This window comes from Sabethes cyaneus, chromosome 3 (assembly GCF_943734655.1).
Source record: "Sabethes cyaneus chromosome 3, idSabCyanKW18_F2, whole genome shotgun sequence".
NCBI classification, from domain to species: domain Eukaryota; kingdom Metazoa; phylum Arthropoda; class Insecta; order Diptera; family Culicidae; genus Sabethes; species Sabethes cyaneus.
Window position 1 is genome coordinate 198,575,985 of NC_071355.1, and position 15,438 is coordinate 198,591,422.

Genomic DNA, 15,438 nt, shown 5'->3' on the forward strand with positions numbered 1-15,438 from the left:
GCTTTCATCCGACTGTCCCGAGCCGATCTTTTCATCAGTCCATCATCCCGAACAGACTCCCTTCTCTCTTCCTGTCTCCTCTCTACCTCTTCCTCTCACTCTCCGTCTCCCTCCGTAATCACCACCGGATACCACTTTTTCGTGCAGTCCAAAGTGGTATAAAATTGGCTGTACGATCGGGAACTATTACGGGGTTATCAATTTAGTGCGGACTTTTTGCCGTCTTTTACGTTGCGGTCTTTCCGTTACAAACGTGTTTTACTGGCGTTACCATTTAATAGGTAAGACGGTCCCTGACTCAGTGAATGATTTACGGAGCCTTTAGAGCCTCCATGCTAAGCCCCAACACCTGGTCTGGATGTTCCGGGGTGGGCGCAGAAGGCCTCTTTTGAGCTTCTGAGTCATCAATGTAGACAGGGTCTCCTTACGCTATTAAATGGTAACGCTCACATAATTCCTTTTTTTCGCAAATTTTTCGTCGCCTAATTAACGGATGAGTTTTTAAGGGTTAGTAAACTTATCCTATGTTAAACAAAAATACAATAAATATTCAAACAACAAAACAAAATAAACTAATAACAATAAACAAGAGCCAGATAAACAAAACAAAATTAATTGACAAATTTTACTTACAGACTACACTTATCGACTAAACTTAAACACTAAATCGCAAAACTTTGACGCCATGGATTGGTACCGTTCATTTAACAAAATGACCGGTAACAGCCATCGTAATTTCTTTCGAACCCACTGTTTGTTTTTTGCTGCCAAGAAACTTCGATCTTTGAGAATATTTACCGGTAAAAATTGTCGGTCAGATGTCGTCCGACACAAGCGAGTCTTTTGCTTGCGTCTGTCCGACGTCGTCAGAATAATTCTTACTTGGTTGACAAAACCCGAGAAACAAGAAACCAACCAAACTATAATAAACCTAAATAACCTGAATTGTTGCTTGGGCCTCCATGTTTTTTTATTTTAACTATATTTCATTCTCCCAAGTCACTGGTGAAACGAGAGTCCGTTGAGCCAGAGCCCCGCATTAAAGTAACAAGAGCAAAATACTGTGCCCCGATTTTCGTACGGGCCGTTAGCGACTGGATATTGTGGTTTATGGATCAGTGAGGTTTCGTCTGTTGTGTGGTGTTTAAATTAACATCTATCCTCTTCCCAGTTTATACAGTTGATCATGATCTTGTGAAGCAAGGCTCTCAGCTTTATATTCTTACTTACTTAATTGGCCTAACGTCTTATGACAAGGCCTGCGCAGTATAATTTCTCCATCTGTTTCGGTCCATGGCAACTGATCTCCAGTTCCGCGGGCACCCAGTGCTCGCCAGATCTCGCTCCACCTGGTCTTGCCACCTCGCTCGCTGTGCCCCTCTTCGTCTTGTTCCTACCGGATTTGATGCGAAAACCATTTTTGCAGGATAGTTGTCCGGCATTCTAGCAACATGTCCTGCCCAACGTATCCGTCCAGCTTTAACCACTTTCTGAATACTTGGTTCGCCGTAGAGACGCGCGAGCTCGTGGTTCATTCTTCGCCTCCATACACCGTTCTCTTGCACTCCGCCAAAGATGGTTCTTAACACCCGCCGTTCGAAAACGCCGAGTGCTCGTAGGTCCTCTTCTAGCAATGTCCACGTTTCGTGCCCGTAGAGGACAACCGGTCTAATTAGCGTTTTGTACAATGTGCACTTTGTACGGGGGCTCAGATTGTTCGACCGCAAGTGTTTGTGGAGTCCGTAGTAGGCCCGACTTCCGCTGATAATACGTCTTTTAATCTCACGGCTGGTATTGTTGTCCTCTGTTGTCCGTCCGGTATTGTTGTCCGTCGATTACCACGGTGCTGCCCAAGCGAGCCCTGTCGCGCTCGGTCCCGCCCGCCAGCATATACTTCGTTTTAGACGTATTTATCTGCAATCCAATCTTCTCTGCTTCGCGTTTCAGTCTGGTGTACTGATCTTCCACCGCCTCAAATGTTCTGCCGACAGCATCCACGTCGTCAGCAAAGCAGATAAATTGACTGGATTTATTGAAAATCGTGCCCCGCATTTCGATCGCCGCTCGCCTTATAACACCTTCAAGCGCAATGTTGAATAGCAGGCAGGAAAGACCATCTCCTTGTCGAAGTCCCCTGCGAGATTCGAATGGGTCCGACAATCCACCCGAGATTCTCACACAGCACTGGATCCCATCCATCGTAGCCATGATAAATCTAGTAAGCTTACCCGGAAAGCCGTTTTCGTCCAAAATTTTCCATAGCTCTTGTCGGTTTACGCTATCGTATGCGGCTTTGAAATCGATGAACAAGTGGTGCGTGGGGACTCGGAATTCGCGGCACTTCTGGAGGATCTGCCGCAGGGTGAAGATTTGGTCTGTTGTAGACCGACCCTCCATGAAGCCGGCCTGGTAACTTCCCACAAATCTATTGGCTATTGGCGATAGTCGATGAAAGAGGACTTGGGACAGCACTTTGTAGGCGGCATTCAGGATAGTGATGGCTCGGTAGTTCTCACAATCCAGCTTATCACCTTTCTTGTAGATAGGGCAGATAACCCCGTATTTCCACTCCTCCGGTAGTCGTTCCGTATCCCAAATCTTGACAATCAATTGATGCAGACAGCCGGCCAACTTGTCCGGGCCCATTTTAATAAGTTCCGCTCCAATGCCATCCTTTCCCGCTGCTTTGTTGTTCTTCAGCCGCTGGATGGCTTCTTTAACTTCCCTTATCGATGGGGGTGGCACATTTACGTCGCTTGCTGCACCAATGTGGTCACTTCCTCCGCTATCATGGTCTTCCGCCTGCACACCATTCAGGTGTTCATCGTAGTGCTGCTTCCACCTTTCGATCACCGCACGGTCATCAGTCAAGATTCCTCCATCTTTATCTCTGCACATTTCGGCCCGCGGCACGAAGCCTTTGCGAGATTCGTTGAGTTTCTGATAAAACTTCCGTGTGTCGTGAAAGCGGTACAGCTGTGCCCAGCTCGTGTGTATTGCCGCAGCTCTGGTAGATGGTATGACGGAGGGCCAACGTAGCGCGAAGGAGCCCTCCCCCCCTGTCAGCATACGACCTTGGTTTCCACCAGGGTTGGTTACCCGATCTCCACCCGAGGTTGCTCGTATCCCGGCTGGTACCACGAGGAGGTTGGGGTAGGAGTTGCTAGGTAAGAGGCAGTGAACCACTGTGGGGTCTATTTTATGCCCAGTGCAGTTTATATTCACGCATCGTGATATTCTGAAGATCCCGGCACGGCCATCGGTAAGTTCTTCCTGAATTCGTTATAAGTCGATTGGTCTCTGATTTTCAGAACAAGTGCTGTGTATAAATCTTGCTTGTAGAAGTAAACATATTAAGCTAAATCCTGTAATTTCAGCTGTTTGTACCTCTGTACACGCTGTCTTTCTTGTTTACGACGATATCCACAGATTTGCTATTGGCTTTGTCTATACCCGTTTTCTTAAACCGCCTAGAACACCAACAAGCGTTAACATAAGCAGTTAGTCCACCATTTATTGAAATTTCTGGCATTGTTACTACCTTTTGCTGTATATTAGTTTTATAACGAAATAGCTGTTGTAATTTGGCGTCCAAAATTCTATTCAAATTCTTCTTGGCAGTAATCAGTAGCAAATATACATTGTCAGGAGAGTCAGGACTATAAAAGCGTTAGCAGTAAACCCGAGCAGGAGCGAAGAGCAAAATAATGCAAAAACAATATCAAACTGTGTTATAATGGTATATTTTGTTATTGAATAGATATGGAGATACATTGATAACACATTTTGTTATTGAGTAGATATTTAAAACAGTGGTTGTAAGATGGGTATAATAACCGATTTTGTTATCATATCTTATTTTGGCCTTAAAATGACATTTGATATATTCCAAACAATTTTTTTTATTAATTAAAGATATTTTAGATTATAAATAATTTATAAAAGGATTTTTTAATAACTCATATACTACTGCATTTGTTATTCAATTCCTTAATAATACTAAAATATGTTATTCTAAACTCTGAATACAGTCATGTTATTGCTTTGTTATTCAAATAACACAAGTAGTTATTCTTTTAGCCTTAAAGGAGTAAAATTTTGATATTATTTTTTGTTATTTTACCAACTATGTCAGCCAAAACAAGACCAAATTTTGGTATGAGATATTCGATTTCCAATAACACATTTTGATATTATTTTGCTATTCGCTCCTGCTCGGGAACTGCCGCTACTCGGATAACAGTCTCATTTATAAGGAAACTCCATATAAAATGGGATTGCTATGCCAGTAGTGGCAAAAAAGTATCTGTATATTTCGTCAAAGCGGTTTACAGTAGTAGTTAAAGTGTCTTAAATGCTTATTGACTTGCGTTTGAACTGCATTGGTAATACTTACGTACGGGTTACTTTGGTCTTTTTTGCTTCTCTTCTGGTTATGAAGCTTGTAAGTTTCTAAACGATTTTGGAGCGTCTTTCGTGTGATGTGACTTTTTGTTGGACTTGCCTTCTCGTTGTCGTCTATCAGAAGTTTGAATCAGAACAGTTTTAGCGTGTTCAATGTTTTCTACAATCATGCTTGATTTTATACCTGCCATAAACTGGCAGGTTTCTAACACAGAATTCGCCCGTATTATATAGTTATCTTTGCTAAAAGGGGAGCCAAAGCTCAATGGAAACTCAAACTAGAACTAATCACGGATGTTTAAACTAGGGCACAAGGCCTTCTTCCTCTGAAATGTAATCGGCTCTAACTTTTTATTGGATGACCCAAATTAAACTCGCGTTAAAGGTGAAAATTATGCCCTTAAATCAAAAGCATCACGCAAGGACACATATCACTTCAATTGACGTTGCTGCATTCCATCACAAATGAATTATTCGGAACGCGAATAAAACACAACAGCTCAAACAGCTTGAACAAGCAGCGCACGAAATCGAATTTCGCTGTATTTTCATTCAATTTAGACATTGTTTTTCTTGCTCGTTTCAACGGCTGTGTGCCTTTTTTGTGCCGAGTAAGGCATCGTGTTATTGTGGTTGGCACGACAAATCAACTGCCACAACAATTGTCGGGCTCTCATTTTGATTGTGTTACGTCTTGTGGTTTCGTGCTGATATCGTATCGCTGTGTATACTTTCCTCATCGCAAATATTTGCTCATTTTGTCCGTTGGAAACAAATAAAAATATTGACGAAAAGTATGCGAAATTGGCGCCACCAACCATACGAAGCAGTTCGATCCAACGTAAGCTTGTGAAGACAGATCAATAAGATTTTTGATTAAATTTACTGAATTAAAAATTTATACCCAAAATTGAAGACATGGTTGAGAGGACAAAACAGATATATTCATGTGTTTCTAGAAAATATGTTCAGTTATTCGAAATTTTTTTTGAGAAAATGACCAATTTATGGGCTTCCAAAAAGTACCAATCAAATTACAGAAACATAAATTTCATTCCTATTGATTCGGTTTCGATAACATGTTATTTTTGCTTCTTTAAACTGACGGATTGTTGTTGCATGCTTCTTCTATGCCATTGACCTAATTCAGTACACTTCATTATGAACACAATTTGATTGTTGTTCAGAACCTGTGCCGTTTTTGATAGAAGCCTACGAGGATGAGGTGCGGATTTATAATTTAAAAGAACAAACCTGTGACAAAACCTTACGATGTTGTTTATTTTCATGCAAATGGTATTAAACCTATTAACTTTTTCGGAGCTAAAACTGCAGCCTTTAACATACCATGTTTTTGCCATTTTCTACTTTCACGCTTAGAGTTTTTCCTCCCTGTATTCCTCCCTGGTGGTAACCGCATAAATTCTATGAAGTCATCATAAATCTGCCCACTCTGCCGGTTTTGGCACAAACCTGGTTAAGCGCTGGCAGTTGTAAGCGTCGCCGTCGTCGTCGTCGGTCGGGAGAGGAAGGAAGGAATCGGTGTAGACATACCGAGTGAAATAAAGCTCACCTAAAAGTTACCATAAAACACCAACCAAAAAGTACATATCAAGCTGCATAAAAACTGGAGACTGGACGTGGCATATTTTTTCTCGGCTAATAAAGAAATTCATAGCGTTCGGGAAGCAGAAAACTAGCGTGTAACATCGAGTGCAGAAATATCATAATTTACCGCTCACACAGCCATCCAGCGGAAATCCTTCCTTAGACGGCACTGAAAAGCGCAAAAGTGGATAAAAACCGAACTTCTGGAGTGAAATGCATGTTTGAAGCTGATGTACAAAACGGACAGGTTTTAGTTTTTGCTACTTCAGCTTGGTTGGCTGGCAGCTTGCTGACGGAAATCTGCCCATATATTATGTATGTGGTTGTCTGGATGCAAAGCTGTAATGAAATTAAGTTGGAAGTGGAATAACTGACGAAATAAAATAGAACGTAAACTGCTACCTAGGAATGGTTGCACTAAATTTGAATTAATTAACATAGAGTATGTATGTATTTTAAATAATCTTTTAGAATTTCTTAGATTTTGGCTTAACGCGTCAAAATTACTGTTCAACTGCAGGTTTTTACTTTCCATTAGCTATCATATACTAATACAAAGTGGAGTTAGCTTACACCATTCACCGTCTACCCAACAGCAAGCAACCCCATTCGACGTCGTTGATTGGCTGGATGCCAGAGCAAACACAATGAATCATCCAGCAACCGACACTCACAATTTTCGACCATGATTGAACTGTTATTTAAACGCTATTTTTCTCTATATCCGCAGGAAATCACGCAATCGGAACAGTTCGCAAATTTCCCACACTACCGCTGAATCCAAATGGCGTCTGGATTGATCCTGGTGGTGGTGTTTGGAGACAAGCGTCGGAAGTCACAAAGGAAGCCATCACTGACTACGCGGCGGTTTCGAATGCTCCAACGTTGCCGCTGCCGGACTATGAAAGGTGAGTTGAAACTGACTGCAGATCATTCAAGTATGGATGTTTTTTAAAAACTTGAAAGTGCCAAAGGATTTTTTCAAATAAGCAGCTTCAGATTTTGCAACAAACGTTGTCTAGTCTAACATGGATTTAACAAATTGAGTCGTCTATTCGAAAATTATAATAGAGACTTAAACATAGGAAGTCATTTCAAGTTGAAAACAACTATGCGCCTCCTTTTCTGTTCGAATCGATGGAGCCGCTACAGTCGTGTAACTATTTTGCTTTGAAAAACATCACTCTAACAATATTTTAAGCTACATTAGAATTTTCATAAATCTTTATAGTTTCACTATTGTAAAATACATTAAAAGGGAAAATAAATTACGAATAAATAATTTCAGCTCTGAATGGCACCTAAACGAGTTAACATTTCTTCGTCCCTTCAACTTATTTCTTCATTCCGGCTTTCCAATATTTTTCCAAAAATTATTGTCCATACCTGTCGTCTGCGAGTATTATCTCCCCATTTAAATCGTTTGTTGCTAGCATAGGACTATCTCATCACATTTTAGCTGATATTTGGGGCAAATTGATCGCAGAAAGGAATGAATTTCACACGGGGTGCCAATGTTAAACTCCAAGGAAGGGTGACGATCAGATAAACAGTTCTGCATTTTTACTTTTAGTCACCGTAATATTGTTACTGATACGTATTGTTATCGTTTCTTGGACCTGTTTCATTTTACCTTGCGTTCCTAATTTCGGCGGACTTTGGGAGACCACGGTGACGGTTGTAAAAATCTATTTGCGACGGCAAATTTGGAGTGCGTCATTATTACACGAAGGTCTGGTAACACTATCGTCACGAGTTGACACCAGTGTGAATTTTAGATCGCTAACTACATTAACTGAGGACAGCAATAGGTCGTCTTTATATTCAATGCCTGAGCTAGATTCTGTTGCTGGTTTCAATCAATAGCAATTAGTTAAGTTCAGCATATCTGGGGACAACATAGTATCTGGAAGAATTATATAGTTAAGCCTGTAGAAAACCAGCACATGTATATCTTGAAATGGCGATTCTTCACAGTTTTTTGTTAGCCCCGTGTCGGTGCTCCGTTTGCTCGCATTAAGACGATTCTTTCTCGATGCGGCGGAGCAATTTGCATTTCAAATCTACACTTTATAAGAAATAAAATTAGAATGTTATTGTGGCTATTATTGACATTAGGTACTCATTGGTGGTCTTATAAGTAGATAACGTTATATTTTGAGCCACAATAAATTCCAATTAATTTAGATTGGTGGCATTCTAAACCATTTTAATTTATTTAACTCAGAGCAGAGACATTGGATGCAGTTCGGAAGCCACTTGCTTCTTTAAGGATTATGTGGTTCATCTTATTGCCAATCATGAACGGCAGTGATGAATTCATCAATCCCTGGCTATTGAGTTTTTCAAATATTAATAATTTATAATATAATATGCTAATGTGATACAAACGTAGCATGTGTTGTCATGAAAGGAAAATTATCCTTTAAAGGTGACATTTCGGCAAGAATTCTAAATTTGGTATTCATCGAATCAGCTCTATGATATAGTCTCATCTCGTTGTAAGCTGTATTCTCAATCAAAGTCGGACCCTTCTAATGGTAATCTGGCTCAGATACCGTTGATGGGAAGACATCCGTATAACCTACACATTCAATTCTGTTACATCAAGCGCCTAGCAAGAAGGATGGAAATGAATCATTAATCACATGCCCAAGGTTATGTCCACGTCTTAGTCTCAGTCCAAAACGAAAATCCATATTCAAGTTGAAGTCCAAATTCTGCCACAAGCCCAAACCCACGCCCATAATCAAAGTTAAGGTTTAGTTCGAATCGAACGTTAAGGCCAAGTCCAAGATTAAGCCCAAGTCCAAGTTCAAGCCTTAGTTCAAGGTTAAACCCAAGCTCAAGTCCAAATCCAAGTTCAAGCTCAAGTCGAATCTCAAGTTCAAGTCCAAGTCCAAGTTTAAGTCCAAGTCCAAATCCAAGCCCAAGTCCAAGTCAGAGTCCATTCCCAATCCCAGTTCATGTTCAAGTCCAAGTCCAAGTCCAAGTCCAAGTCCAAGTCCAAGTCCAAGTCCAAGTCCAAGTCCAAGTCCAAGTCCAAGTCCAAGTCCAAGTCCAAGTCCAAGTCCAAGTCCAAGTCCAAGTCCAAGTCCAAGTCCAAGTCCAAGTCCAAGTCCAAGTCCAAGTCCAAGTCCAAGTCCAAGTCCAAGTCCAAGTCCAAGTCCAAGTCCAAGTCCAAGTCCAAGTCCAAGTCCAAGTCCAAGTCCAAGTCCAAGTCCAAGTCCAAGTCCAAGTCCAAGTCCAAGTCCAAGTCCAAGTCCAAGTCCAAGTCCAAGTCCAAGTCCAAGTCCAAGTCCAAGTCCAAGTCCAAGTCCAAGTCCAAGTCCAAGTCCAAGTCCAAGTCCAAGTCAGAGTCCATTCCCAATCCCAGTTCATGTTCAAGTCTAAGTCCAAGTCCAAGTCCAAGTCCAAGTCCAAGTCCAAGTCCAAGTCCAAGTCCAAGTCCAAGTCCAAGTCCAAGTCCAAGTCCAAGTCCAAGTCCAAGTCCAAGTCCAAGTCCAAGTCCAAGTCCAAGTCCAAGTCCAAGTCCAAGTCCAAGTCCAAGTCCAAGTCCAAGTCCAAGTCCAAGTCCAAGTCCAAGTCCAAGTCCAAGTCCAAGTCCAAGTCCAAGTCCAAGTCCAAGTCCAAGTCCAAGTCCAAGTCCAAGTCCAAGTCCAAGTCCAAGTCCAAGTCCAAGTCCAAGTCCAAGTCCAAGTCCAAGTCCAAGTCCAAGTCCAAGTCCAAGTCCAAGTCCAAGTCCAAGTCCAAGTCCAAGTCCAAGTCCAAGTCCAAGTCCAAGTCCAAGACCAAGTCCAAGTCCAAGTCCAAGTCCAAGTCCAAGTCCAAGTCCAAGTCCAAGTCCAAGTCCAAGTCCAAGTCCAAGTCCAAGTCCAAGTCCAAGTCCAAGTCCAAGCCCAAGTCCAAGTCCAAGTCCAAGTCCAAGTCCAAGTCCAAGTCCAAGTCCAAGTCCAAGTCCAAGTCCAAGTCCAAGTCCAAGTCCAAGACCAAGTCCAAGTCCAAGTCCAAGTCCAAGTCCAAGTCCAAGTCCAAGTCCAAGTCCAAGTCCAAGTCCAAGTCCAAGTCCAAGATCAAGTCCAAGTCCAAGTCCAAGTCCAAGTCCAAGTCCAAGTCCAAGTCCAAGTCCAAGTCCAAGTCCAAGTCCAAGTCCAAGTCCAAGTCCAAGTCCAAGTCCAAGTCCAAGTCCAAGTCCAAGTCCAAGTCCAAGTCCAAGGCCAAGTTCAAGTCTAAGTCCAAGTCCGTGTCCATGGTCATTTTCAAGTTCAAGTTCAAGTTCAAGTTCAAGTCCAAGTCCGAATCCAAGTCCCAATCCCAGTCCAAGTTCAAGTTCAAGTTCAGGTTCAAGTTCAAGTTCAAGTTCAAGTTCAAGTTCAAGTTCAAGTTCAAGTTCAAGTTCAAGTTCAAGTTCAAGTTCAAGTTCAAGTTCAAGTTCAAGTTCAAGTTCAAGTTCAAGTTCAAGTTCAAGTTCAAGTTCAAGTTCAAGTTCAAGTTCAAGTTCAAGTTCAAGTTCAAGTTCAAGTTCAAGTTCAAGTTCAAGTTCAAGTGCAAGTTCAAGTTCAAGTTCAAATTCAAGTTCAAGTTCAAGTTCAAGTTCAAGTTCAAGTTCAAGTTCAAGTTCAAGTTCAAGTTCAAGTTCAAGTCCAAGTCCAAGTCCAAGTCCAAGTCCAAGTCCAAGTCCAAGTCCAAGTCTAAGTCCAAGTCCAAGTCCAAGTCCAAGTCCAAATCCAAGTCCAAGTCCAAGTCCAAGTCCCAATCCCAGTCCAAGTTCAAGTTCAAGTTCAAGTCCAAGTCCAAGTCCAAATCCAAGTCTATGTCCATGGCCATGGCCTAGTCCAAATCCAAATCCAAGTCCAAGTGCAAGTCTAAGTCTCAATCCCAGTCCAAGTTCAAATTCAAGTTCAAGTTCAAGTTCAAGTCCAAGTTCAAGTCCAAGTCCAAGTCCAAGTCCAAGTCCAAGCCCAAGTCCAAGTCCAAGTTCAAGTCCAAGTCCAAGTCCAAGTCCAAGTCCAAGTCCAAGTCCAAGTCCAAGTCCAAGTCCAAGTCCAAGTCCAAGACCAAGTCCAAGTCCAAGTCCAAGTCCAAGTCCAAGTCCAAGTCCAAGTCCAAGTCCAAGTCCAAGTCCAAGTCCAAGTCCAAGTCCAAGTCCAAGTCCAAGTCCAAGTCCAAGTCCAAGTCCAAGTCCAAGTCCAAGTCCAAGTCCAAGATCAAGTCCATGTCCAAGTCCAAGTCCAAGTCCAAGTCCAAGTCCAAGTCCAAGTCCAAGTCCAAGTCCAAGTCCAAGTCCAAGTCCAAGTCCAAGTCCAAGTCCAAGTCCAAGTCCAAGTCCAAGTCCAAGTCCAAATCCAAGTCCAAGTCCAAGTCCAAGTCCAAGTCCAAGTTCAAGTTCAAGTTCAAGTCCAAGTCCAAGTCTAAGTCCAAGTCCAAGTCCAAGTCCAAGTCCAAGTCCAAGGCCAAGTTCAAGTCTAAGTCCAAGTCCGTGTCCATGGTCATTTTCAAGTTCAAGTTCAAGTTCAAGTTCAAGTCCAAGTCCGAATCCAAGTCCCAATCCCAGTCCAAGTTCAAGTTCAAGTTCAGGTTCAAGTTCAAGTTCAAGTTCAAGTTCAAGTTCAAGTTCAAGTTCAAGTTCAAGTTCAAGTTCAAGTTCAAGTTCAAGTTCAAGTTCAAGTTCAAGTTCAAGTTCAAGTTCAAGTTCAAGTTCAAGTTCAAGTTCAAGTTCAAGTTCAAGTTCAAGTTCAAGTTCAAGTTCAAGTTCAAGTTCAAGTTCAAGTTCAAGTTCAAGTTCAAGTGCAAGTTCAAGTTCAAGTTCAAATTCAAGTTCAAGTTCAAGTTCAAGTTCAAGTTCAAGTTCAAGTTCAAGTTCAAGTTCAAGTTCAAGTTCAAGTTCAAGTTCAAGTTCAAGTTCAAGTCCAAGTCCAAGTCCAAGTCCAAGTCCAAGTCCAAGTCCAAGTCCAAGTCCAAGTCCAAGTCCAAGTCCAAGTCTAAGTCCAAGTCCAAGTCCAAGTCCAAGTCCAAGTCCAAGTCCAAATCCAAGTCCAAGTCCAAGTCCAAGTCCAAGTCCAAGTCCAAGTCCAAGTCCAAGTCCAAGTCCAAGTCCAAGTCCAAGTCCAAGTCCAAGTCCAAGTCCAAGTCCAAGTCCAAGTCCAAGTCCAAGTCCAAGTCCAAGTCCAAGTCCAAGCCCAAGTCCAAGTCCAAGTCCAAGTCCAAGTCCAAGTCCAAGTCCAAGTCCAAGTCCAAGTCCAAGTCCAAGTCCAAGTCCAAGTCCAAGACCAAGTCCAAGTCCAAGTCCAAGTCCAAGTCCAAGTCCAAGTCCAAGTCCAAGTCCAAGTCCAAGTCCAAGTCCAAGTCCAAGTCCAAGATCAAGTCCAAGTCCAAGTCCAAGTCCAAGTCCAAGTCCAAGTCCAAGTCCAAGTCCAAGTCCAAGTCCAAGTCCAAGTCCAAGTCCAAGTCCAAGTCCAAGTCCAAGTCCAAGTCCAAGTCCAAGTCCAAGTCCAAGTCCAAGTCCAAGTCCAAGTCCAAGGCCAAGTTCAAGTCTAAGTCCAAGTCCGTGTCCATGGTCATTTTCAAGTTCAAGTTCAAGTTCAAGTTCAAGTCCAAGTCCGAATCCAAGTCCCAATCCCAGTCCAAGTTCAAGTTCAAGTTCAGGTTCAAGTTCAAGTTCAAGTTCAAGTTCAAGTTCAAGTTCAAGTTCAAGTTCAAGTTCAAGTTCAAGTTCAAGTTCAAGTTCAAGTTCAAGTTCAAGTTCAAGTTCAAGTTCAAGTTCAAGTTCAAGTTCAAGTTCAAGTTCAAGTTCAAGTTCAAGTTCAAGTTCAAGTTCAAGTTCAAGTTCAAGTTCAAGTTCAAGTTCAAGTTCAAGTTCAAGTGCAAGTTCAAGTTCAAGTTCAAATTCAAGTTCAAGTTCAAGTTCAAGTTCAAGTTCAAGTTCAAGTTCAAGTTCAAGTTCAAGTTCAAGTTCAAGTCCAAGTCCAAGTCCAAGTCCAAGTCCAAGTCCAAGTCCAAGTCCAAGTCTAAGTCCAAGTCCAAGTCCAAGTCCAAGTCCAAATCCAAGTCCAAGTCCAAGTCCAAGTCCCAATCCCAGTCCAAGTTCAAGTTCAAGTTCAAGTCCAAGTCCAAGTCCAAATCCAAGTCTATGTCCATGGCCATGGCCTAGTCCAAATCCAAATCCAAGTCCAAGTGCAAGTCTAAGTCTCAATCCCAGTCCAAGTTCAAATTCAAGTTCAAGTTCAAGTTCAAGTCCAAGTTCAAGTCCAAGTCCAAGTCCAAGTCCAAGTCCAAGCCCAAGTCCAAGTCCAAGTTCAAGTCCAAGTCCAAGTCCAAGTCCAAGTCCAAGTCCAAGTCCAAGTCCAAGTCCAAGTCCAAGTCCAAGTCCAAGACCAAGTCCAAGTCCAAGTCCAAGTCCAAGTCCAAGTCCAAGTCCAAGTCCAAGTCCAAGTCCAAGTCCAAGTCCAAGTCCAAGTCCAAGTCCAAGTCCAAGTCCAAGTCCAAGTCCAAGTCCAAGTCCAAGTCCAAGTCCAAGTCCAAGATCAAGTCCATGTCCAAGTCCAAGTCCAAGTCCAAGTCCAAGTCCAAGTCCAAGTCCAAGTCCAAGTCCAAGTCCAAGTCCAAGTCCAAGTCCAAGTCCAAGTCCAAGTCCAAGTCCAAGTCCAAATCCAAGTCCAAGTCCAAGTCCAAGTCCAAGTCCAAGTTCAAGTTCAAGTTCAAGTCCAAGTCCAAGTCTAAGTCCAAGTCCAAGTCCAAGTCCAAGTCCAAGTCCAAGGCCAAGTTCAAGTCTAAGTCCAAGTCCGTGTCCATGGTCATTTTCAAGTTCAAGTTCAAGTTCAAGTTCAAGTCCAAGTCCGAATCCAAGTCCCAATCCCAGTCCAAGTTCAAGTTCAAGTTCAGGTTCAAGTTCAAGTTCAAGTTCAAGTTCAAGTTCAAGTTCAAGTTCAAGTTCAAGTTCAAGTTCAAGTTCAAGTTCAAGTTCAAGTTCAAGTTCAAGTTCAAGTTCAAGTTCAAGTTCAAGTTCAAGTTCAAGTTCAAGTTCAAGTTCAAGTTCAAGTTCAAGTTCAAGTTCAAGTTCAAGTTCAAGTTCAAGTTCAAGTTCAAGTGCAAGTTCAAGTTCAAGTTCAAATTCAAGTTCAAGTTCAAGTTCAAGTTCAAGTTCAAGTTCAAGTTCAAGTTCAAGTTCAAGTTCAAGTTCAAGTTCAAGTTCAAGTTCAAGTTCAAGTCCAAGTCCAAGTCCAAGTCCAAGTCCAAGTCCAAGTCCAAGTCCAAGTCCAAGTCCAAGTCCAAGTCCAAGTCTAAGTCCAAGTCCAAGTCCAAGTCCAAGTCCAAATCCAAGTCCAAGTCCAAGTCCAAGTCCCAATCCCAGTCCAAGTTCAAGTTCAAGTTCAAGTCCAAGTCCAAGTCCAAATCCAAATCTATGTCCATGGCCATGGCCTAGTCCAAATCCAAATCCAAGTCCAAGTGCAAGTCTAAGTCTCAATCCCAGTCCAAGTTCAAATTCAAGTTCAAGTTCAAGTTCAAGTTCAAGTCCAAGTACAAGTCTAAGTATAAGTTCAAGTCCAAATCCGAATCCAAGTTTTCAAGTCCTAGTCCAAGTGACAGCCACTATCATAATTCAACGAAGATTTTTATTATAACTATAGTAAACTATAGTATACAGCTTGCTCTGGTAAAAAGCAAAATCAGTCAGCCGGCTTTTTACCTATTTTAACTTGAAATTACATCAGTGAGCAAAAAACTAAAAGTTTTACTGTCAGATCATCGTGTTCGATTCAAATTTATATCGCCCTTAATAAAACATCTGATAGACTAAGTAATACATCTTAAGCATTCACTCTAGTTGTGCAGTATATGTGCATTAAATTTTATTGTGCATATTGGTATGATACGCGAATAGAATTAACGAGCTAACAAAATTTTGCATTTTTTGAAAACTAGATGTTTTAACTAGATGTATATTCAGTTAGTCAACCGCAATTTGCAGTAAAATCATTTTAGTTGCTTCCTAAGACATGAAAACCGATTGATAATAACTTTCTTTCTGCAACAGTCTTTGCTTGGATGAATTTTTGTTTGTGAGCTAAAGCAATGGTAAAAAATACTATGGCAATATGACCGCAATATGTCCTCGCATAAAAAATGATTTCGGTGTTGAACACTGATATATTTCATAATAGCAGTGATAAATCTAATTGATCAATGTATTACCGTTTTAATAGCTCTATAAAACTAAACAGATCAATTTGGATCGGTGCGCCATATTGTTTTGCTACGAGCCGCGTATCGTAAGTTTATAAAAAAGGTGGCGCAGCCAATTAGGTTTATCGTGATAAAACAAGCAACCACAATAAATTTGCTTTATTAACAGTTTTATTGTGGTTTTATAGCCAGCCACAAAGAGATTTGGACTTGTATCATCTTGTGGGTACGTTTGTATGCATG

The 15,438-nt window shown here is 41.7% G+C and overlaps 1 protein-coding gene across 1 annotated transcript in view; it reads left to right on the forward strand.

Annotated features, from left to right (window-relative positions):
• The window catches only part of LOC128740581 (protein sax-3-like), a 115,151-nt gene that overhangs the window by 79,189 nt on the left and 20,524 nt on the right, over positions 1-15,438 (forward strand). Inside the window, exon 10 of the mRNA XM_053836139.1 lies at positions 6,743-6,920. Within this exon, the coding sequence (XP_053692114.1) occupies positions 6,743-6,920 (178 nt within the window). The remainder of the gene's footprint in view (positions 1-6,742; positions 6,921-15,438) is intronic.